The sequence below is a fragment of the Pteropus vampyrus genome, unplaced genomic scaffold (assembly GCF_000151845.1).
Source record: "Pteropus vampyrus isolate Shadow unplaced genomic scaffold, Pvam_2.0 Scaffold32, whole genome shotgun sequence".
Taxonomy (NCBI): domain Eukaryota; kingdom Metazoa; phylum Chordata; class Mammalia; order Chiroptera; family Pteropodidae; genus Pteropus; species Pteropus vampyrus.
Window position 1 is genome coordinate 274,914 of NW_011888813.1, and position 24,374 is coordinate 299,287.

A 24,374-nucleotide genomic window follows, 5' to 3' on the forward strand; every position below is an offset into this window, starting at 1 on the left:
GTATTCCTAATCCTAGGCTGCTTTCCTTCCGCTGAATCCCAGCCGAGGTGGTGGTTCAACAGAAGCACCCAGGTAGCTTTAAACAACTCAGGTTCTTGGAGACTGACTCAGAGGTGTGGGTCTGGGATTCTCCTCTGTTAAGGCAGAAAACCACCCCTGGTTGCAGGGCTTCCCGTGGGCATATGGGCTTGGTGGACTTACTGCTTAAGGAAGCTGGAAGAAGACAAAAGTACTAGCAGAATGAGGCCTGGGAGGGAAAAGAAACCTTTCTAGCAACAGATGGCCCACGGCTCAGCCCTGGCTCCAGAATGCAAAAGAGATGATCAGAAATAGATGTTCAGCAGGAGGCATCTGCCACATACATCATGCCTCATGGAGCTGCCATAGCTTTGACCAGGAAAACACTTCTCATCCCACTTTCTGCACAGACCCTCCTGAAATGCAGTGTGGACTTGGGAGGGGGCGTGGCAGGTCAGAGGCTGGAGAGGGACGGGAGCAGCAGCTAGAACAAGAATGAAAACAGCAGAAAGCTGTTCTCCAGCTTGGCATGGATAGAGGGCTACAGCCCCAACAAAAGTCAGGGCAGGCGGCTTCGCTCAAGCCCTATTTCCCACAGGCCTCAGAGCAGTGGGAACTTGTCTCAGTGATCAGAGGGAGATTCCAACACCGTTTTCTGGTCTAGTTTTAGGACTTAAAATCCCATCCCAGGATTGGTGTCTTCCTCTCTGCCCACCTCGTTCTCCAGGCCTTCTCTCCCCTATGCCCTTCAGGATCCTAACAGAATGACCAACAGTAGGGGGAAAAGGTAAACCTTTATTTGGAAAAGAGAGTTTAAATGATCATTTCCAAAACATAAACAAGTAAGAAAACAAAAACAAAAACACAAGGTCATCTATCAAGCTACCTGCCCCACCATCTACAGCCATTTTTAAACTGCATTTCCTGGCAGAGGGGAACAGTGATGGGCCACAGTCCTAGAATCCAATAGGGCACTGTCTCATCTCAGGAAATGCCCAGGGAGAGACAAACAGAGTAAACTGTGGGGTATGCACAGACAGGCCTGGGGCTCAGACAGGCACATGCCCGGTACCCAGGAAACAAATGTTTAAAAATATACAAGCATAGATAAATTTCCTAGAACCTAGGTGTGGACAGCTTATAACCACAAACGCAGCAGCAGAATTGAAGCTAGGTCTTTGGCTTTAAAAAAAAAAGAGAGAGAAATTAGCCTCTGGCTAAATGTCCCTAACTCTAGCCTGTTAGCTATTCCTTCAGTCTCTTTCTGGAGGCTGAGTGGGGCAACAGCACATCAAAGCTGCTTGGGCCAGCAGCTACTCTGAATGAAGGGAGATATGTGGAGGACCTTGCCCAGGAACATCCCAGGCCACACTGCAGCATCAAAAGGTTAAGGCATGCAGGTAACGAGTGGGCACGGGAGCCCCCTGAATGGGCCACAGTACCCCCGTGCTGAGAGGGAAAGCAGAGGCAATGAGCAGCCGAGGCCTTGCTGATCCAAGCAAATCCTCAAGCACTGTGACCTCGAGTTCTTGAATCAGTTTTGCCCAAGGCGACATTCCTGCTGAGGTTTGGCCTGAGCTAAACAGCAGGGTTTTTTCTAGGGAGAAAATGGGATGTCACCGGGGAGGCAGCAAAAAGTGAAAAGTAGTGGAAAGAGAGGAACAGAAACCTGCTTGTTAGGTGTGCAGAGGAAAGGGAACAAGTTCCTGAGGTCCTGAGCCCCGGGTGAAGCAGCTGCAGAGCCTGCCTGCTCCTTCCACCTATGGGACTCCCACCCTCACCCCAGTTCTGTGGGCTGCAGAGTCCAGTGAGAAAAGAATTTCCTAAAGGTTCTTTCTCCTCATCCTTAAAGAGTTTTAAACCTCAAACCACTGAACCACACACAGGAGTCTAAACTCTTGCCCCTCTCAGGGCAGCCTGGGGACAGGGGCTAACCCTAGAGAGAGCATCCCAGGCCTGTGGGGAGATCTGGGTTAGAGGCTCAGAGGCCTCTCGGGCAGGGAGTGCATTCCGGAATCTGCTCCTCCAGGCTGGGGGCCCCTTTCATTTCCAGAGCCCAGATAATGAGTATGCCCTGGCTGGCATGATGGACCCCTGATGAAACTCAGAAGATAAGAAAAGAAGGGCCCATGCCCTGCTCCTGCCTGGCAGCACACAACCACCAGGTCATGCTCTCGACCTGCCCCTTGTTCTAGGGCCCCCGTGTGGAGAGTTAGAGGCAGGCATGGCCACACAGAGCTGTCCCACCTTGAGAGGGCACACACTGCACACGTCTCACATGTGCATCTGGCAAGAGGGCTGGGCCCAGAGGTGGTGAAAGGAGGGAGGAGGTCAGCTCAGATGGTACCACCAAGAAACAGCCTTAAAGCAAATAACCAAGGAGATCAATAGCTCCCGCAACCCTGGTAATTAAAAATCAAAGGGGAGCACTGGATACATGGAAGAAAGGGGGAACCCCCTTCTGCCTCTCTCAGAGCCACCAAGTATGTGGCATAGGATCAGCAAGAAGTTGGGGCGGGGCAGGGACCACAGGCAGAGAACGTGGACAGGCCTGGAGAAAATCTAACCATGGGAAAAAGGGAACAAGGAGGGGGAGGGGAAGGGAGGGGAGGGAACGTAAGTTTCTTGGATCTAAGTTTCCAGAAGCATGGGATATTTCCACAGTCTCTGATCCAGTGAGCTCTTCTGGAAGAGAAGCTCTCTTCCCCTGGGAGCCCCATCATGGGGCGGTGACTTCCATCCCGAAGCTGGCCAGCAGGCAGAGGTGGTCTGAAGAGCAGAAGGGGTTGGGTAAGCCGTTGGCAGCCCAGAGAATCTCTTCAGAGAGGAGGGAGAGTCGGCCCAGGAGCTTGAGAGTTCCGTCCTGATACAGCCTGTGATCTGGAGCACAAAGTGGAAGCCAGTGGGTAAAGCAGCCACCGCCACAGTGCATGTGGCAGGCAGGGCTTGTGGAAGGTAAGCCTTATGAAGGCTGCATCCCCCTGGCTGTCCACCCTCCCTCGCCGCCTCCTGCTGCCTCTGGCTGAGGCATCATTTTCTCAGATACTCTGTGATATATCAATGAATGAAGCAGAGTGGGTTTTAAGGGACTGTGGCAACATGGAGAGTGTATGCCCTGGCCTAGCACTACATACAGATCTGATTTTCCAAGAAAAACTGGAAATCCAGATTTTTTTTATATAAAATCTGATTTATAAACACAGGTGATCAATTTAAACATTTTAAAAGACATGCTTTTAACAAAGTAGACATGGGACTGGTTGACTGCTACACTGTGACTATTGGTGTAGGGTAAGGAGATAGGAAATAGAGTCTCTAAGTTCTTCGCTAACCAGCTGCCACTGAATAAATCCAGTAACCTCTTAGTGCTCTATTTTTACCTCTAAAATAGGGATAGAGAATGATTGTTCTGCCCACCTCTCTCTTATGCTACAAGGATAAAAAGAGAAGGCGGACAACTAGTCTAAGGAAAGTCTGATGAAGATGACCAGTGCCAGGTAGGAATGAAATCTGCTCCTCAGCTGGTCAAGTCCTAGCAGCCCATGCCATGCCACCAAATGGCTGACCTATCATCAGCCGTTCCAGGGACCCTTGGGGAAGGATTCTAGGAACCCAGGATCCACTAGGCTTACCAGTTCCATTCCCATTCTCGCAGGAATCAGCTGAGAAGAAGATGTAATCCACTGTCGTTCCAAGACCCAAGGGCATTGTGGTGACCTCTGGGAGGCCATGCTGGGGCAGGAAATGCGTATAGGCCGAGGTCAGGTGGAGGCAGTGCTGGATGGTGCCTACAGTCCTACAGGGTGGAAGGGGAGGTGTCAGTCAAAATACATTACTGAACTTTTTCTCAAGCTTACTTTCTCGTGGGTTTTTTGAAGTTTTTTTAAATGAATGATCTCAAATAACTTAGTCTCAGCAAAAATTCTTTCTCATGCTAATAAGAGGCTGATAGTCCTAGCTATAATTAGCCTAGAAACAGACACATTTATACTCAGACCCCCTGACGTTCTTCGACCTCCACTCTTCTTGCTACCTGGTGAAGTATTCATAATATACCCCTGTCCATGGGTCAGCAAGCGCTGTGAGGCATTCCTCCCTACACAGTGAAAAGTCAGTTCTTCATCTGCAAGAACCTGGGTGGGTCAGCTCTGGACTCTACACACCTCTATGTCCCTCCATAAATGTAGCAAGTATTAGGGGAAAGGAGAGAGCTCAGCAAAAAGTGCTCCCCCAAATTAGCCTCAGGAAAGCCAGTGGGAATCTCTCTCATATACCTAGAAGGGCTGGAATGCAAGCTAAAGGAAGGAAGACTACCTGGGGAAGACAGGCTCAGGCTCAGATGTGTCTTCCTCAAGGACAGACTCGGCCCAGCCAGCAGGTCGCTCTGTAGAAGACCAGAGAGAAAGAGGTTTTATCACTGGCAGACAGCGAAGCAGGGTCGGAACCTTGCACCCTGAAATCCCTCTGAGTTCTTTAACTAGATTGCCCCAGAAGGGAAAAGGGAAAGAGACAAGGTGAGGAGAGGAAGAAAACAATGGACCAAAGTCAAGAACCTCAGGAAAGCAGACAGACAGAGGCCTCTAACATAGACATTATCTTCCTTGGCTCAACACCTTTTTTTTAAAATTGAAATTTATTTTTAATAGGTAATACAGTCACATGGTACAAACATCAAAATGTAAAGAAAAATACCAGTGAAAAGTCTCCCACTCCAGGACCCTTGCCACAGAATTCACTCCCTGGAGGCGACCGCTATTACCTAATTTCTGGTGTATTTCTCTAGAGATTTTCTATCACACACCATCCATTGTGTGTGTGAGTGTGTGTGTGTGCATGCATGCGTGCATTCACACATGTATGTGTACACTATATGCATACATACTTGCACACACATGTATATACACACACAAAGAAAAAAGACACACATTACCAATATCAGGAAAGTAGGAGGGGATATTGCAGATGCTACTGACATTAATGGGTGTTATGAACTGAATGTTTGTGTCTCTCCAAATTATGCTGAAATCCTAACCCCAAATGTGAGGGTATTAGGAGGTGGGGCCTTTGTGGGATGATTAGGTCATGAGGGTGGAGTCTTCATGAATGGGATTAGTGCACTATAAAAGGAGTCCCAGAGAGCTAACATCATACTTAACAGTGAAAACAACAACAAAGTTACAGGTCTTACACTTCTCTATCTCCAACTTATACAAAGCTAAAATAATCAAGACAGTGTGATACTGGTATAAGGATAGACATGTAGATGAATGGAGTATAATTGAGAGTCCAGAAACCATACATCTATGGTCAAGTGATTTTTCATCAGGGGAAAGATGAATGGAAAATGACTGCTAAGAGATATGGGTTTCCTTTTAGGGGTGATGATCCTGGTGGTAGTTGCACAACTCCGAATATACTAGAAGCCACTGACTTGTACACTATAAACGGGTGAATTTTATGGTATGTGAATTTAATCTCAATAAAGTTCTTTTTTTAAAAAAAGATAAGGGAATGTTATAGACCACTTCATGCCAATAAATTTTATAATTTAAATGAAATGAAATATTCCTTTATATACCTTACATTTTCTCTGTTAACTTGTTTCTGTTTTGTTGCTATTATAGTTTTTTTATCTTTTAACAAATGTCATTATTTTTATATATGAATGCTAAGCATTTCTATATATTAATACTGTACCCAGTTACTTTCCTGAATTATCTTAATGCTTATGATAGTTGTTAGTTGATTCTCTTGGATCACCAGTTGTATAATGATATCAGTAGCAAGTAATAATTTATCTCCTCCTTTCCATTTTTCACTTCTATTTTCTTACCTATGTTTCTATTTTCTAAATATGTTGGCTGCTACCTCTAAACTCAGAAGAATAATGATAATGGTCAGGTTATCTTTGCCTTGTACCTTTAAGCAAGATGCTCATTTTTGGAGCTGAGATAAACTTTTTTTTCCCAGCCCAAGGCAGATCTATGCCCTTCTCCTACTCCTAGCAGCCTCAGTGCCTAGCTCCAGGGTGCACTGCCACCACCATGTGCTCCGACTAAGATAAATGCATTTGAACGATGTAAGGGATCATCTATTTTACCCTTAATTTAAGAGGGCTCTTTTTAAAAGAATCTAGAATAAAAAGATATTGAATTTTAAAAATGTCTCTTTGACATCTAGGATGCTTTTAATATATTGAACTAGATTTCATACATATATTAGCATGATAAATTATATGAATAGATTTTGCAATAGAGAACTATGTATAGTTCTGATCAACTCCATTTGGTCATGTTATATTGCTCTTTCAATGTGCTGCTAGATTGTTTCTTGATCTTCTATTTAAATTTTTTTGCATCAATATTCATAGGGGAGAATATTAGTCTGTAGTTTTTTCTGTGTAATTGTTGTCAGGTGTTGGTGTCAAAATACTTGCTTTATAAAAATAACTTGGCACCTTTCTTCTTCTGTGTTCTGTAACAATTTAAATAGTGGAATTACAGGTTCTTTAAAAGGTTTGATGACATTCTCCTATCAGTCAGAGCTTGGTGTTTGTGTAGGACTGCATCTCTGCAAACTGTTTTTTTTCCCACTATGGTAGTCTATTTAGATTATCTCTCCTGCAATCATTTTTAGTAAATTAGATTTTCTAAAATTAATATATACAATTAAGTTCCAATTTCTTTTGCACTTAGTTGAGCAAAGAACCCTCTTATAATCCTATTCATTCTCCTGTATCTGGATACTTCTACTTGCTCCTCTCCACCTAATAAAATAGGTAGCTAGTGGGCTTATGTCTAATTGACAGCTGTTTTTCACCCAAACCACCAAATCTTCGAGTTTATTAGTTCTACCATTTTTCTGTTTTCTAAATTATTTTCATTTTTATTTTTCCTTCTGCTTTCAGTTCATTTTTGTCTAACTTCTTGAGTTGGATGCCTTATTTACTAACTTTCATCTTTTCTTATTAACGTAATTCTATGATTCTAAATATCCTATATAATTCTATGATTTTTTTTCACTGAACACTGTTTTAGCTATAATCTCACAAATATATGGTATTTTCATTATTGTTATTTTCTAGATATCCTACAGTTTCCGTTTAAATTTCACCGTTGGCTCAAAAGTTTTTTGAAATTCTTTAAATGTCCAGATGATGGTATTTTCTTTTTGTTTTTAACTTCTAGTTTTACTGCATGTAAGGTCAGAGAAAGTTGACAATACTATTCCACTGTTTGAATTGTATTGAGGTTTTTAGATGGTCTAATATATGGTCAAGTCTTAAGAATTTCCTGTGGCTACTTAAAAAGATGTCATTGCTCTGTTTTCGGTATTCAGAGTTTGATACGTATCAATTAGATTTACCATACAACATATTACTTAAATCTTCTACACTCTTAGTTATCTGTTATGGAGTGAAAAAGAGGAATTAAAACCTTTTACCATTAACTATTATCTGGCTATTATTCCTTTTTAAATCCTGTGGTTTCACTTTGTGATTGTTGATGTGACGTCCTTTGGAGCATAAATAGTTATAACACTAATATCTTCATTTTGAGTCACATCTTTTACCGTTATGATATGCCAGAAAGATAACAGTGACCAACAGGATATTGAAAATGGTTTCCCTCAACTCCAGGTTTTGCCCACGCAGCACTGTGTATAGACAGCACTGCTCTGACAGTTACACAGGACTCGAGGTCTCCATGTGCCCCATGAGACCACATGAGCACAGGAGCCACAGCTGCCTCTACTTTAGCTGCAACATCTTCCTGGCCCATTCAGCACCCAAGCAAGCAAGTAGTAGCCAAGCAAGTTCTTCTGCAGGTATTAGGAAAGGGAATAATGAGTTGTGGCATACATTGGCCAGAGGAGAAGCTGGATTCAAACTTTCCTGGTTAGAAAACTGATCAGACAGCCTTTGCTCTATGGCTGTCTGGTCAGTTTGTAAAGAGTGGTTTACAAAAACCTTCTATTAGCAATTGTTTTTTTCTATAATGAACTTAATTGGGCACATGGTTTCTTGTTAAGTGTTAAAAGACCTGAAACTCCAAAGTACAATGTGAACATGCAAGGCTCATGAGAAAGAAAACATAACCCATTTCAGTGTGTTTATGAATGATATTGGAAAGAAATCACTAATAATTGAAAAAATTTATAAGAGAGGTGCTTAAAATTTAGATTCTTTCCTATGACTTACACTCTCACAAAGGGAGTTGGGGAGAGTGTGAATTACAATGTTTTTTATTATACAACTTGGGTGATAAAGAACGTTCCAGTGCAATGCTATGGCAGCTTGCAGGAAAGTTAGACCATCACTACCTAGCACTGCAGCTCCGTTTTGCAACTCAGATGCTTCCCATTAAAGTCGTGTCAAAGTCAAGTTAGCAAGTTTTGATGTACACAGTTGGGTTAGATGAATCTGGTATGTGACTAGAAATATTTGTTAGGACATCTAAACACACCCTCTAGAAAAAAGATCACACTCCTTGTGCACTTAAGACTTTCTATTCATTGTCTAAAAATGGTGGTAGCTTTTTAGATTTGGAATCTTTAAAAGAGATTCATCAGGAGCCTGCTCAGCCCTGGGTGGGGGTACTGAACAAATGGAACGGCATGATCACAATATGTGGTGAAAGGGTGTTATTACCCAAATTTAATCTCAATTTTGAAACTACTGCTATTATTTTGCATTGTTAGTGAACTGGGTATTTATCCCCTACATAATGATTCTACTTACAAAGTGACCGTCAGTACATATTTTAAAAGTTCTTGGTTTAATTTTGTTATTAAATTGAAATGTTTATTTTACGTCTCAAGTACAGCACTTTTAAAAAAAAAAACCTATTCTTAACAAGAAATTACCAATGTAGGATCCTACTACTGTTTAACTTTAGGATTTTATAGTCTTTAAACACTGAGCCACTGGTTCCCTGTCTGACCCCAACTGACACAAGCACTTATCCCAGTTTCCGGTCACATGCCAGTCACTCAATGCACGGTAGCCATCATCATTATTACTGCTATTGCCACAGTTATAATAATATTTTACCTTTGCAATAAAAAAAAAAAAAAATTGAGCCATTGAAATGTTTGCTACTCTGCGCAAAATGCCAATTCAAATTAAATTCCTATAAGAAAAAAATAAACTCATTGCTTACCCTTAGTCCTTTTACTATAGTTTTTTCTAGTCATTGCTTGTCTTTAGTCAGTCGGTCTTCTAGCATCTCCTCAAGAAAGGTTTTTGATTGACTATAAAATTCTTGAGCCATACCTTCCTTCCTCGAAGCCTTGCTCATCTGTCTTCTGTTGAATGTTAATGTTAAGAAGTCTGACGTCAACCTGATAATTTTTACCCTTAAAAGTAGCCCGATCTTTTTGGTTCAACTGCCCAAATGATTCTTTTACCTTTGACTTCTAGTAACTTTACTAGGATAGCTGAGTGTTGATGATTCTCCTATGTCAATTTTTTACTGAGACATGGTATATCCTCTCAATCTGAAGAGTCAGATCTTTTCATCTTTGGAAAATCTTCCTTGAATCATACCTTTAAATCGTCTTCTTGTGCCATTATACTGGTTTTCTTCTTCATCATCTCCAATTATGTGTATGTTGAATCGCCTTATCTTCCACTAGTCATTTTCTCTCTAGTCCTGTCCTTTTACTTCCTTTTTATTTTGCTTCCCCCACCCCCATCTCTCGTTTTCAGCAATATCTACTGTCTCTTGTGCTGCATCCAATTTTGTCTTCATTTTATGTGATTTTTAAATTGTTTATTTCACTTCTTTCCTCTGTAGCTTACATTTCATCTTCTAATGTCTTGCCATGTGCCTGAACTTATTTCAAAAAGGCAATTATTTTATTTTTGTGCTCATTTTATAAAGGCAATTGCTTCATTTTTTTAATTCATAGGAAAATAATCATAATTTTCACATGCGTGGCAAGAATTTTTATCTTTGAAATAAGCATTCTTTATCTGCCTTTTAATTTTCTTGTTTCTTTCACCTTTTTTTCTTCTAGTATTTTAGTATGGTTCTTGTAGTATTTTATGCTGGTTCCTATTGGGTAGCCCAGCTTTGAATTAGTTGAGGTTTCTCAACCAGAGCTATTTGTATAAAGTTTACATAAAGAAGAACTGAGTATGCATTCCAAGTAACAGGAATTTTCCTTATGACACAGGGTTTTGTCTGAGTCCTTTTAATCTTTACTTCTCCTCAGCCAGAAGAGATATACAGCTCTGTTAGTATCCTATCTACCCACCCCCAACTCCCCACCCCCATAACTGAAACAGACTGCTTAATGTAAATATGGCTTGATTCCTTGATCAGTCTTTCCTCCACTTCCTCTTAGGCCTAAAACAGATTCAGACAATCTACTATCACAACCTGTGCATCTTTCTCTTGTTGACAAAATAAGGATTTTGGTTTTGTTTCTCAAGGTACACTCCTCACCTTAGAGAAACATACTCTGCTGGTTCTTTTTGAGATCCATATACCCCACATACAACTCTCTCCATACTTCGTCCAGCGTGATCTCCAGTGCTTCCTGCAGCCATTCCACTTGTGTTGTGGTTCATGGTTTCAGATATCCTCAGATCTCCTAGTTTTCTCAAAGATGGAATTTACATTTTTTAAAATTCTCCTTGTTGCTTCGGAGTTTCAGAGATAAGAAGGGTAGAATGTCAAGTAAACTCTGCTGCGTTTAACCCAGAACTTCTCAGCAGGAGTAACTTTTTAGTACAACCAGGACCACTGTCACCTTATGATTTTCAAAGCTGTATCTTGTCTCCCACATGCTGTACACATGCTAGTAATTAGCAGCTTAAGCCTAAAAAAGTTAAGTGGCTTACTCAAGGTCTCAGAGCTGGTTAGAACCCAAGTCTTGATTCCTGGTTCGTGTTCTCACTATACTGCACATTCATGCATGAATATGGCCACAGAACTCCACTGACCTTCCTTTTAAGCATACTTATTACCAGAAGCTGATCTCTCATAATTATACCCAGGAAAGACTAAGAAACTACATACATATCAGGAGTGTAGAGGAAAGAAGGCCAAGAAAACAAGCTTAGTTCTCATTACCTGGCTTAGCATCTGTCACTCCTTCCATAAGAACCAGCCCTACTGGTCGCTGACAGGCGATGTTGCAGAAGTGGAAACGTAGCAGGAAGTCTCGGCTATACTTTCGTCTCTCTGTAAACCAGGAAAAGACACACAGTGAAAGAAAGGAAGAAGAGTCACATGCTGAGACCGCCTTAATATCAAGACGCTTCCAGCATAGGGACGCGAGAAGTCTGGCTCTAAAGACGAGATTTTCCGACAGCTATGATTTAAAGTTGTCCATTTCACTGGGTGACCATGAGGAGGATAGTGAGGAAAACAAAGGAACTTGCTAAGAGAATTGAGGGGATTATACTTTTTCTTCATTGAAGTGCCAGCTTTCTCCCAAAATGGGCAAGGAGGCACAGCCAACCACAATGTGACACATGCTCACCTAATCTCTTAGGGTGACAGGAGGTGACATACTGACAGCAATCTGTGATGCCTAGGGAGCTGGGCCATAGTGGGGCCTGTAGCTTCCTCTGGTAAAGTTGATGGGAGAAGTCTTCCTGTCCAGACACCTACAAGGAAAGAACAGGTGGGAATGAGGAAACTGAGATGGAAAAGAGAACTAGCCCATGTTTTGAGACACGTGGACATAAACACAGATACAAATCACACACTACATACATAATATAAGCAATACATACATACATAATTTAAGCAAAATATGTAAGTCTTAGGGGAAGGTTAAAAATGAGGAGCTAATTAAAACCATTATTTTTTTTTACTAGAAACACTGAAATGTCCATGAGACAGGAATGAGGGATAAGAGAGTGAGGTATGTGAATCAAAGAGAATAGAACAATATGAGCATGTGGCCCTCTGAGTTTCACCTCAGAAAAACTCTTCATGACTCTCCACAGGGAATATCAACTTTCAGGGGCTTTAAGGTGCAATGGGAAAAGGTTTATCCTGATCTTTGGATCTTCTGAATCAAGGTCCAGCATCTTAAGCCTATTTTTGGGAAACCACAGGGTCAAACCAAATGGGAAATGCACCAAAGCACTTTACCGTATCTATGTCACCATCCTCGGTCAAAGCCAATGAGCAGCCTGGGAATGGACAGAACGTAGTAGGGGAAACATTCGGCAATATCAGTCATCTGTATATCTCCAACATGTGTAGCAAAATTCCCTTCATTTCATTTAACAACAACAAATATTTGAATGTGCAAGACACTAGCTAAGTGCTGGGGAGAGAGCATTAATAGATACAATCTCTGCCCTTACAGGACATATGTCCAATATGCCCTCTAAAGTAAAACAGATCTGGAATTTAATGGCCTATGTGACATTGGTCAAGTTAGTTAACTTTCTTGGGTTCAATATCCTCTACCACAAAATGGGATAATAATACCACATATAATTAAGAATCTTGATAATAATAACCACTATCAAATTATCGACTGCTTCCTTTGAAGCAGAAACTGGAAAATACTTTCTGTGCATTATTTTATTTAATCTACCAAACAAACAAAAATCCTCTGAGATCCCATTATATTCCCAGCGTATAAATAAGGCAAATGCGGCTTGAGGAAGTTAAGCAACTTGCCTAAGGTGGCAGATCAGGGATTTGAACTCAGGACGGTCTGGCTTCCAAATGAGTACTATTAATCACTACACCTAACTGTGCCTGTCACAAGTTCGGCACTTAGTAAATTATTTTCCTTATTCCCTGAGCGCCTTGATTATAGCAACTTTCTGGCAGGATAATGCCTTTCTCTGCACACGTGGCAATCAGGACATTGCTGGCACTCGAGTAACCTCAATAAAATAAAAACCTGAAATGCTCAACAGTAATTCAGTCATTCTGTGTCCTTTCTCCACTATGCCAAAAGTTAAGCATTAAGTTGGATCAGGAGGGGCAAAACAAAGGAACAGGAATATTAAGTAGCTTATAAAAAATTAGCATAGGCTGACTGCCCATCAGCGTGGCTAAATAAACTGATAAACTAGGAGGTATATATGCTATCAACATTCAGCAGTTAAAAGGAATGAGATAGATCCATATATGCATTGTTGAGTGAAAATAAACCAAGCTACAAAATGAAATAGTAATATATGTTTATAAACATACACGATAAGATTATATATCACCTGTTAGAAGCAACCACAGCATAGTATTGGAGGGCAAGAGCTCTGGGGCCAGACCATCTGGTTACAAATCCTGGCTCCACCACTAACGACCTGCATAATCTAGAGTAAGAAAATTACCTAACTTCTCTGTGCCTTAGTTTCCTCATTTATACAATGGAAGCAATAGAAACTGTCAAAATTAATGAGTTAATACATGTAAAGTGCTTAAAATAGCAGCTGGCACACAGTAAGTGCTTAATAAATGTAAATTATGATTAGATTACATTATCACAGGACCACAGATTATCACTGTAAATGCACAGAAAATGACCTGGAAGACCACCACCAAACTTCAATTATTACTTGACTCTAAAGGGAGATGTAGAGAATGTAGGTAATAAGGAGCTTTGGCCTTATTTTGTTTGAATTCTTGCAAGAATGTACTTACGTATTACTTATAAACAAAAACTAAAAGGATTCCAATATGCCAAAGGCACTCAAGAGTTCCTAACTTCCAGGCTTTGGGCACAAGAAAGCAAGGAGCCAGAACAAGTATAATGGAGATCCTGCCACAGAAGCAGCATTGGACGCCTACACCCGAATCTCTCCCTATGCCACGCTCCCACCCCCACAGTGGCCTCCCCCATTTCACCTTCCAGGCTGGCATCCCATGATATTGGAGCTCTCCGTCCCTGATGAAGTTGTAGAGAGGTGAATCAGGGACGGAATTCAGGTCCCCACACAAGATGATGGGGCAGTGGCTGCCATCTGACAACCTGGCCACCTTGTCCACTTCAGCCAACAGAATGGCCATCTGGGCCAGCTTGACATCACCTCGGCGTGGGTTGTACAGAACGTGAGTATTTGCCACACATAGTGGGGCCACTGAGACTTGCCCCAGGCCTTCTGGGACTAGTGGCTGCAGCAGCAACACCAAGCCTACATTATCCCGATTGAGGAGCTCCAAGCCAGGCCGGAAGTACTCCACAGGGCTGGCGCAGAGCAGACGGAATCTCGTGGGCTTGTAGCAGACAGCACAGCCATCCGTCTTACACCCGGTCCTCCTCTTGTAGAAACAGGTAAAGCCTGCAAGGAACACCCAGCCAAGGAGATGGATCAGAGTCCTGGAAGCCTGAATCCCTCCAACCAGTGGTAGTAACCCAGGTGTGTGTGCATAATGCATTGCTTCTGTTGCTCAATAAGGGGAGTCCTTGCCTTTGCCAATTCCTTGGTTCTGCAGAGGTTCCCTTACAGTTCTAACCAGATGACTAAGAGGCTCTAAGGGGAAGGACAGAAGGGTATGAAGCTATGTAAGTTCATAAGAAAAGCATGGAATCTAAAGTCAGACAAGCTGGAATCCTAGCTCCACAACTTACTAGCTTTGTAGCTTTGTGACCTTGAGCAAGTCACAAAACTTTTGAGAACCTGTTTCCTTACTGCAAAATGGGGATAATACTCAGTCTCACAGGGTTGATTAATTCAAAGACTAAACAGCAATATGTGTCACAATTGCTTTAAAACTGCAGAACTCTACTTTCTTTCTCAGCCACAAAGGATCTAGCTCACTCACAGGTGAGACTGCGGGTTTACTGCGACAAAAGAAAAAAGATGGTGTCTTCAGGAGAGAGCAGAAAGAGCTGTAGGAAGAAAGACTGACAAACATGCCAGGGAGCTGCCTTACCCATCATTCGCAGAGAGGGCTCCAGCTGCTCCCAGTAATGATCTTCCTGGACTTCCTGGAGACACAGGATCTGGGAAATGGACAAGGAAACCAATCACTCCAGAATACCCAGAGTGCTGAATGTGACTCCCACTCCAAGAGCAGGCATTGTGGGTCTCAGACAGGGTCACACTGAAACTTCCCTGCCAGGGTTGACTCTTCCCAGCCAGCGACCCCCAGCAAGAATAGGCCCAGAGTTAAGCTGAGGAGACCGGACACATGCACTGGATTTTCCTGCTCCTTAAATCCCTCAAGTCTCCTTCTCTGCATAAAGATGCTGGAAAGTGCACCTAGGGAGAGTCTTCTCAGCATCCGCCAAAAACTCATTTACTCCAGGCAGGAAACTCCAGCCTTAGGCAAGACTCCAGTCACATGGAGACTCCAGAACAACAATGGGAATGAATTCCTTTTCTAAGAGCACTGGGAAACAGCGCAACTTGCAGGGCAAATGCAAGATGGCACTTCTCCCTCTCTTCACTCACATCAGGGTCCCAGTGCTGGAATTCCTGCATGAGATTCGCAAAACGATAGTTCCAATTGAGGATGTCTGGGTGGCAATGCAGATAGAGCTCGGAGCTCTGCTGCATCAAGTCCTGGGCCAGGATGTTATAGGACATCAGCGTGAACTGGAACTGAGGCCCATCCCCTGCCTCCAGGCCCTGAGCATCTGGCTGAGTAGAGAAATCCTCCCATTCTCGCCACAAGATTTCTGCAAAGGGGTCAGGAAGAAAAGGTCCACAAGTACATGTAACCCACAGGCCCCTGCCATCCCCACTCATGATTCAGTGATAGTATCTGAAGTTCCATTTTTCATATCCCATGTCACCCATCCCTCTCTGTGGCAATTTAAACAGCATTCTAAGGACATTCTCAGACTAGACGGTAAGCTCCACAAAACCAGAGATAATCTTGGCCTGTTCAGGGCTGTATGTCCAGTACCTGGCACCTAGTACATGTTCAATAAATACAGGCTGGTAATTTCTCACTTGTGACAAATCCATCGGTCTCTGGGGAAATCACTCAGATGAATGTACATAATAGTCTACTGAGGTTAAAGCCATTTCTAGAGCAATCTCGGTCTTGGGTGTTTTCTAACCTCTAAACCTGGAAGAGTCTGGGTAGAAACCACAATGTATCCCCCACCTCCCAGACACAGAGCTGCAGAGTAAATTTCAAACCTATTTGAGCCTCAGAACTCATTCTTCAAATTTTATCTGTGGTACCTATATGTACCACAGATAAAACTGGAGTTATTCTGGTTGAGGCAAAGAGTGGAGGCCCAAGAGCTCTCCGTCCCTCCCTCCAGAAAGCCCTTGGGTCACCTCCAGAGAAACAACAGAACGGAGAATCAGAACTAGGGTCTGCATTCTGCTCTGCCACTACCAAGCTACATGACTTTAGGCATGTCCCACTACCTTTCTGCACTGGGGTTATTTCATCTGAAAGACCATGGTGCTGGATGAGATGATCTCTAAGGCCCCTCTAGATCTGACACTGCAAGATTCTCAAAAAACAGAATGTAGCGGCAGAGCTCCCCACCGAAAATCTTCTTTAGAGATGGCTCTGCCCACACCCACAACAACCTGCTACCCTGGTTAGCTCAGTTGTCAGACTCACCATGATAAGGAATTTCCATTGGGGGTGGCTGCAACTGCCCGAGGCCCTCAAAGGGCCAGATGGGAGCCTCTTCCTGGGGCATAGGCTCAGGTGCTATGCTCCAGGCCACCACTGCAGGGTCTTCTTCCCACTGCTCTGCAGCCAGGGCACCCATTGAGAGGACAGCACAGTCTGCATACTGGGGGCCGGACTGCATGGGGACAGCTGCCCACATTGGGCCCTCAACCTCTGGCAGTGCCTCGTCTCCTAGCACCTCAGGGCAAGGCTCCTCCAGGTTCTCTACTGCCCGCAGGTCACTCAGCTGCCTGCTTGACCACTTGTCCTCTGAAGTAGCATCCTGTTCTCCGGGATTATCCATCAGAAGTGCCAGGCTGCTCTGGGCTAGTCCCTTATCTACTAGGGGATCCTCGCTCACAGTTGAGAGCACCTGGCTCGACCCTTCTTCTTGCCACTGCTGCAGCAGGCCCTCACACTCTTCCTGGTCCGGGCCCCGAGGTGCCATGGCAAAGTCACCCTCTACCTGGGAGGACGAGCTCTTCGCCAAAAGGGCATTTTTTCGACATGGGAAGAAAGCATCTAAGAAGAAAGCCAAAATACCATGTTATAAGACAGCATCACCCCACCCCACACTCTTCTCTCAAGTAGAATGTGAATCCCATATAAGCAAGAATCATATGCATCTTACTCATCATTGATCCATCACTGAGACTGCCCATTTTAGTGCCTGGAACATCATCATCAGAGCAAAGTGCTTACCTTGTGCCAGGCACTGTTTTAAGTGCTTTACAAGAATTAACTAATTTATACGGTAGGAATCTGATATGTGTTCAGTGCAGGAATGAAAGAATGGCTAGCCCACATAATCTAGGATGGAGATAGTCATATATAACTGCACCTCTTCAGCTAGAGGTTAAAACTACTATTAAATATCAACTCTCTGTTCTGAGAACCACATTACACTGGAACCAGAACTTGACCATGAATCAGAACTGTGGGTTATGGCCTAGCACTGAAATTAACAAAACTGTGACCTTGGACAGTGCCCTCAGTGAGATGGACTCACTCTTGACTATAAAATGGGGACAAGGGAAGTTTGAATTAGATAATCTCCAAAAGCTTTTCTAGTTCTTAAATCCCCTAATCTATGAGTGCATTCCAAAAGAAAAAGTCCCAAAGTAGACAAAAGGTGTCTCAAAATCTATACAATTTACTTAACAAAGGACCTTGATCCTCTTCTCAAAGAGATTTATTCTGCTCGTAAGTCATAAACTTCATTATTAGCTTTCCCATTCCATAACACAACAGAGTCTGTAAATCAAAAGGTGCCAACAACTGATAGGAAGAGACAGCTGTCATCTCTGCTACAGCAGCCACAAATGACAGCCAACAGGCAAGAAAGGTGGGAAAAACTCTAAAATTAAAGACCCCAAAATCCAAGCATAGTATTTTGGTGCAAGCAAACACCCCCTACACACTAAATCACTGATTTATGGCACAGGGCAAGTGACACACATGATGCTGACTTCCAATTACCAGAGATTCATTTTATCAGCTCTACTTTTTTTTAAAGGCAAGAAAAACATCAGAATGGCTTAAATGTTGAAAGACACTATCTTATTTACAGCCTATATGGATTTATGTCTCTCTAAACCTGGGGCGATTTTGCTTTTAGGAGACATTTGGCATTGTCTGGAGACACTGTGGTTGTCCCAACTGTAGCGATGCTACTGGCATCTAGTGGTTAGAGAATAGGGATACTGCTGAACATCCTACAGTGCAAAGGACAGCCCCACAACAAATTATCCAGGCCCAAATGTCAAAAGTGCTGAGACTGAGAAACCTTGCTTTAAACCCATGGACTCGGTGCTGGCTTTAGTCTCAGGGACTGGCTAATTCCCTGCTCCTTGAAACATCTTCTATGTACACCAGATGGTAGAGGTTCTTTTGTTTACATGTGTGGTGGTGGCTTGTTTTTCAGCAGCAGAATGCTTTTATTAAACAAAAGAAAGAAAAGAAAAACTGTAGAAACCAAATACATAAAGTTAATACAAGCAGGACTACTTTAATGGGTGTGGGGGAGGGGGTAGGATAGGAGGAGGTGGCCCCTTCTGAGATCCCTAAAATTCTAACAATAGTTTAGAAACCTCTGGACTCGTATATGTCACTAAGGCTGGACAATGGAAAAGTTCCAGAAATGACAGCAGGAAAATGCTTTAGTTCTCTGAAAACAATTACTTCTGTAGAGCTTCTCATTCCTCAGAAGTATGTACACACGAGCCATTCCTACATTGAGTGCCCACTATATTCTGAGCAGTTAGCAGTAGAGACACGGTGAGCAAAACAGACATGACCCTGCCCTCCTGGAGCTTGCATTCTAGTAGCAGGCAGAAATATATATTTTTTATGAAATATACATATATTATGTAATATAAATTACACACAGTGAAACATTCCATTAACAAAAAGCACAGAATGCATAGCAGCACCCCTGATTTCTAAGAAACTACTTCTTGGGCCTGTCTTGCTACCTAAATTGCCAGAGAAAAGTATGGGAGTTCTGTGGGATCTTTGGGAGGAACTAACAGAAGGTCTCAGAAGAGCCTCAGGTGTTTAAAGGCCAGGACTGAAAAGTGCAGGCAGATCCAGAAAAAGTGAACTCTTTCCACTCTTATCTTAAGTATCTACTGGGCTTCCACCCCTCATCTCTAAAAGCACAGGAGACTGCTTTCAGAGATGAGGTTTAAATGAGGCTGAGCATCTGTTTTTCAACCAGACTTCTCCAAGAGAGGAGAATGACAGGCAGCTGTGAAAGGTGAGTGTGGAGTTAACCCAGGTAGAGGACAGGGTCGTCCAGTCTTCAGCCCCAACATACCTCAGGGCCGATAGGCCTTACCCAGAGAATTCGGGGATTCGCCTTGGCCCCGAGTCACCAACCCTCTGCGACACCCCCAGGGCAGTGACTTAGCGGACCTCAAAAGCCTCTCTGCACCCCAGGGTCCAAGGAGGGGCGGCCTCTGCCTCTTCCCCAGCCCCCCTCCGCGTTAACTGTGGCCCAACGACACCAGGCCACAGGCGTGATCAGGCGCCTCCCTCGAGGTTGTCAGCCAAGCCTGGGCCCCATGGAATCCAGGACTGGTACCAAGGCCGAGGGCCACCTCCTCACACCGTGGCGCTGCCGGGGGAAGGTGGTCTTGAGGCCCAACGCGCCGCACGCCGCCTCAGGCCCCGCGGGGCCGGCCTGGGCCTGGCTCCCGCCTGTCAGGACGCGGGGCCAGTACCTGAGAGGGCACGGAAGAGGCGCGCGGCCGGCAGCAGCAGGTAACACAAGCAAGACGCGATCATGGCCGGCCTGCCGACCGCGCCTGCGCCCACCGCCCCTCCTCGCCGCAGGCCGCCTGTTCTCCGGGAGCTCCGCCCCGCCCCGGACTCGCCCCGCCCCCGGCTCCACCTCCGGGCTGGCTCACGTGGTACCGCAGAGCTTCAACAACAACTTTATTAGGAGCCAAGGACTCCACGAGTTCCCGCGCGGGTGGGGGAGTTCTGTTCCCGTGGCCTGCCCCCTCCCGCCCCCAGGGACCATCCAGATGCCTTGGTTTGAAATCAAGCGCCTAATTAGGGTTCCACCGCATAATTTCTTCACCCCTCACTTTTCTTATATGTAAAATGAAGGGCTGGACTTTCTCTAAGGCGTCACCAAGCCCTGACTTCTATAATCTCACCCTTCCCAGTCCATAAGAGAGAGTAAATTCTTCCCCATTTTTCTTTTTTTCTTGACTCTACTGTCTTCCCCAGCTCAGATACTAGGTCACAAATTTTGTTCTTCCTCATCCTGTTCCAAAGGGGCCCTCTTTTTACCTAATCTGGAAAAAAAAAAAAAAAAGATGTCCACTTGGTAAGGGAGTCGAGAAAGGATGGGTGGGGTGGAGAACTTCCACAAAGGCAGAGACCAAGTCTGGTTGGTTCGTTGGTAGGTTGGTTGGTTTTCATTGAGGTATCTCTAGTGCCTACAACAGTATCAGGCACATAAATCTTTGTTGAGGGATTGAACAAAGCATATGTCACTGAACGAAGGCCAGGTCTTCTATTAACTCTATGCTACCCAAAGACCTCTTTGAGTCTCTCTTCCCTATCCCCACCCAAATCTTCTGCTCCAACCACACTCTGAAGAAGGAAGGACTGTATAATACTACCAATTTCAGTACCCAGTGTCTGAGCTGTGCAATTTCCAATTTGTGGCTGGAGCCTCGGTTGTTCAGGGAAGCCTTCTGGGGAGTCACCAGATCCTGGACCAGCTGGGTACATCATAACACTGAAAGGCTAAAAGGAAGGAGAGTCAGTACTGTGGTTTTTCCACTGTTTTTCCTTAGCTCTAGAGAAGTGTCTGCCTTTAGGTAACCACACTCATGCCTTGGCCTGAGATAAAGCAGAGACCCCAGGGGTTAATCTGAAATTTGAGAAACCTTTTGGAAGCTAGTGCACAAATGTTACCTAAGGAGCCCCCAAAGTCAGGTCCACTCCTTTGATGTGGCTGAAGCAAACCTTCCATGTATTTTTCTTCCATTTTGTCCCAATAGTTACCCAGAAGTCCATGTTCCAAATCAGATCCTAAATCAAAGTACTTAACTAGAGACCTTTTATTATTTTGTGAAATTAGAGTTTCCTTATCCACCCAGAAAATGTCTTAAAAAATACAAATTCCTATTCCCTACTCCCCAGGTTTTGATTCAGCGGGTCTGGGGTGGGGCCCTTAAACACTGACCAAGTTATTCTAATAAATGGTTTGGGAACCTCTACTAAGGACCTAGCCTCAACTGGGCTATTCAATGCATATATGGGCAAAATGCATTAAACCAACTGATGCCATGTCCTTTCAGAGGCTTTTCTTGAGGCCAGTTAAGCAAGGCTGCTCTCTTTCTGTTTCTGGATCCATAATCAGCTCTGTTAGAAAGTGTAGGATAATGTGAGAATCACAAGCTTTGGAGTTAGACCACCTGACTTCAGATCCTGGCTTTGTGACTGCCTACCTGTGGAATTTCTCAGGTTACCTAACTTCTTGGAGCCTCAGTTTCCTCACTGTGCCAACCCAAGTTAAGCTCTAAGTGTTTACAATTATATTTTTAAATTTTAGGCCAAAAACAGTTCTGGCTACTAACATAAAGTCATCTTTCACAATCCCTGGCAGAAATAAGGGTCTTCCGAATTGTAATGTAGTATTGGTAAGCAAGCCATAACTGCCGATGCTAAGAAGTCTTGGCCCGGAGTGCAGCCTCAGCCTTCCCCAGTCAAAGGAAAATTACAAGTATAATCTGCATCATCTGCAGCCTCATTATGTCAGAAATTTTCCAAGAGCCTGGATGAGCCCCTCAATTCACCCCAACTGTGATAACAGTGGAGGCAATGATAAACATCTGTTTCAACCACTGAGTGATTTCAATGGTGCAGACCAATCTAATGGGGCAAGTGGGAGGTTTTGCAATACTTTGAGGGATTTAAAATGTTTTTTTTTTAGAGGCAAATTTTCTGTATGTAGGAAATTTAAGCCCTTGAGGGTTCAAATTTTACTTATGCCAACAGGTACATATGGAAGTTTAACACCGAGGCTGCCTCTATTCATTGGTTGACTACAAGGTGGCATAATGCTTCCTTCATGGTTGCAGACCAAGGCCTAGAGCAATGCTGCCCAAGAGAACTATAATGTGAACCACATATGTAATTTAAAATTTTCTGGTAGCCTCACATAAAAACTTTTTTAAAAGAAGCTGATGACATTAATTATATTAATTTTAATAATATGTTTAATTTAACCCCATATATTTTAAAAAATTAGCATTCCAACATGTCATCAATATTTAAAAATGAAATATTTTGAGTTCTTTAAAAATTTTTTTGTACCAAGTCTTTGAGATCCAGCATGTGTTTTACATGGACAGCACATCTCAATTCAAACAAGCTGCATTTCAAGTGCTCAGTAGCTACAATCTGTGCAGGTCTAGAGGTCTCAGACAGCCTCTCGGATAGGATAGGTTGAAAAAAATTGTCCACATTTAACTCTTATGATAACCTGAAACCTGTGCACTCCTAGTAACTTGCCCTCTCTGAGCCTCTCTGAGCCTAGTAACTTCTGGGATCTCAGGATTTATGGCTAGATTTTTCCAGAATGTGCCAGACTGATCTGAGTTAGTGCATTCATTCACTCAGGTTTTCACTGATTCATGCATTCATGTATTCATTAGTGATTAGCAAGCACTCACCAATGTTTACCCCAAACTCATCCTTGTCTTTTCTCAACCTGAGGCCCACTCCTCCTCACGCATTGAAGACCCTAGCCCTGCACTCACAATATTCCCTACCTCAAATCTTCCCTTCACCAATGTGGATGAGCCAGCCCAGACCTTAGAAGCTCATTGTCACTACCTCCTCACTGACCCCATTCCCACTGTACTTCAGACACCCTTGATGTGTCATTATTGGGTACTGCTCTACCTCTGAAACCATAAATTCACACACTCACTCTAATGGATCACCCTGTGGCTGCCTCTCCTACTTTCACTCCTACACTATTTATTCTTTAACTCCACCAGACCCTTGAGTTCTCCGTCTACCCTCAAGCTTCCCCAGTCATCATTTCTTTCTCTACCCAACATGGAATCCCTATGAGCCATCTTTTAAATCACTCATTCCTTAATATCAACTCTCTTGCCCACTATTCTTTGATTACACCTGCCTAAATTCAGTGAAACCATTCTCCTTTGTGGCTCTTACATCCAGGCTGTTGAGCATAAAATTACCAACCACATGGGTTGGAGCTATTAGTGTGCTGGTCTCCAACCTCACTTCAGCCCTCAGCCCTCCCCAGCAATCCTGTGTTCTTAATTAGCTTTCTCTCCCATTTCTACAATAACCATTCCTCTCAAATTTGCTATCCTATTGCCTTCTTTCCTGCTCTCTGGAGATCATCTCCCTGCCAACTTTAGAGAAAAAATAGAACCGCCAAGTGAAAATTCTCTACTCCCTGTTACCATACCAACACACTGACCAGCACGCATAACCACTTCTTTCTCCTTTCCTCCCAACGCTGTGGCAGACCTCTGCACGAGGCTTGGAGTCTTCTTCCTCCTGCCTCCTCAGATTGTGCTCTTTCTGATCACCCCTCTTCTCTTCTTCCCTGACTCCTTTCCATTAGCATTTAAACATGCTCAAATTGCTCCTGTATTACGAAACCCTCTCTTAGCCCACATCCCCCTCCAGCCATCCCTCCATCTTCTACCTCTCCTTCACAGCCAAGCTTCTTGAAAAGAGTTGTCTGTTCCTACTGCTTATACTTCCTCACCTCCCATTCATCTTCATTTCACTGAAATATAGCTGCTACTCTCATCACTCCACCAAAACTCCACAACCCAAGCTCCCAATGCTTTCTCGGTTGTTAAATTAAATGGACACTCTCCAGGCTTTATTACTTCTTGACTATTCTTTAATTTTGCATGACTCCTCCCTTCTCGTAAGATTCTCTTCCCTCGGTTTCTGTGACATTCTTGTTTTCCTTCTAATTCCATGGACATGTTGTCCTAGTAGGTTTCATTTCAGAACACCGCCTTTTGATGATGGTATTCCAAGGATTTCATCCTTGTCCTCTCTCCTCCCCTTACTTGAACATCCTTCCTTGGGAAACTTTCACCACTCCAATGATTTCGAGTAACGTCCTTATACTGACAACTCACTCATCTACATTTTTAACCTTTTCCTGGGCCACTAACACATAAACCCTTTTGTCTAAGGACCTCTCCAGTGGATGTCCAAAGGGCACCTCAAAGATTCAACTCACCCAAAGTTGCACTCATCACC

The 24,374-nt window shown here is 43.6% G+C and overlaps 1 protein-coding gene across 7 annotated transcripts; it reads right to left on the minus strand.

Annotated features, from left to right (window-relative positions):
• Window positions 1-793: 793 nt before the first annotated feature.
• ANGEL1 (angel homolog 1) lies at window positions 794-19,943 on the minus strand. 7 transcript variants are annotated; one of them, XM_011357048.2, is made up of 10 exons: window positions 19,811-19,943; window positions 16,533-17,108; window positions 15,398-15,624; window positions 14,877-14,946; window positions 13,848-14,281; window positions 11,512-11,638; window positions 11,100-11,210; window positions 4,333-4,402; window positions 3,651-3,814; window positions 794-2,898 (listed from the first exon to the last, which is right to left on the minus strand). In XM_011357048.2, exons 1-10 carry the CDS (start codon window positions 19,872-19,874, stop codon window positions 2,738-2,740), a joined length of 2,004 nt encoding a protein of 667 aa, XP_011355350.1. In that variant the 5' UTR covers window positions 19,875-19,943; the 3' UTR covers window positions 794-2,737. The 7 variants fall into 7 exon arrangements, with proteins under 7 accessions (XP_011355350.1, XP_023384573.1, XP_011355353.1 ...); XM_023528805.1 differs by lacking the exon at window positions 19,811-19,943 and adding an exon at window positions 19,696-19,803; XM_011357051.2 differs by lacking the exon at window positions 794-2,898 and adding an exon at window positions 10,514-10,617.
• Between the last annotated feature and the right edge of the window lie 4,431 nt (window positions 19,944-24,374).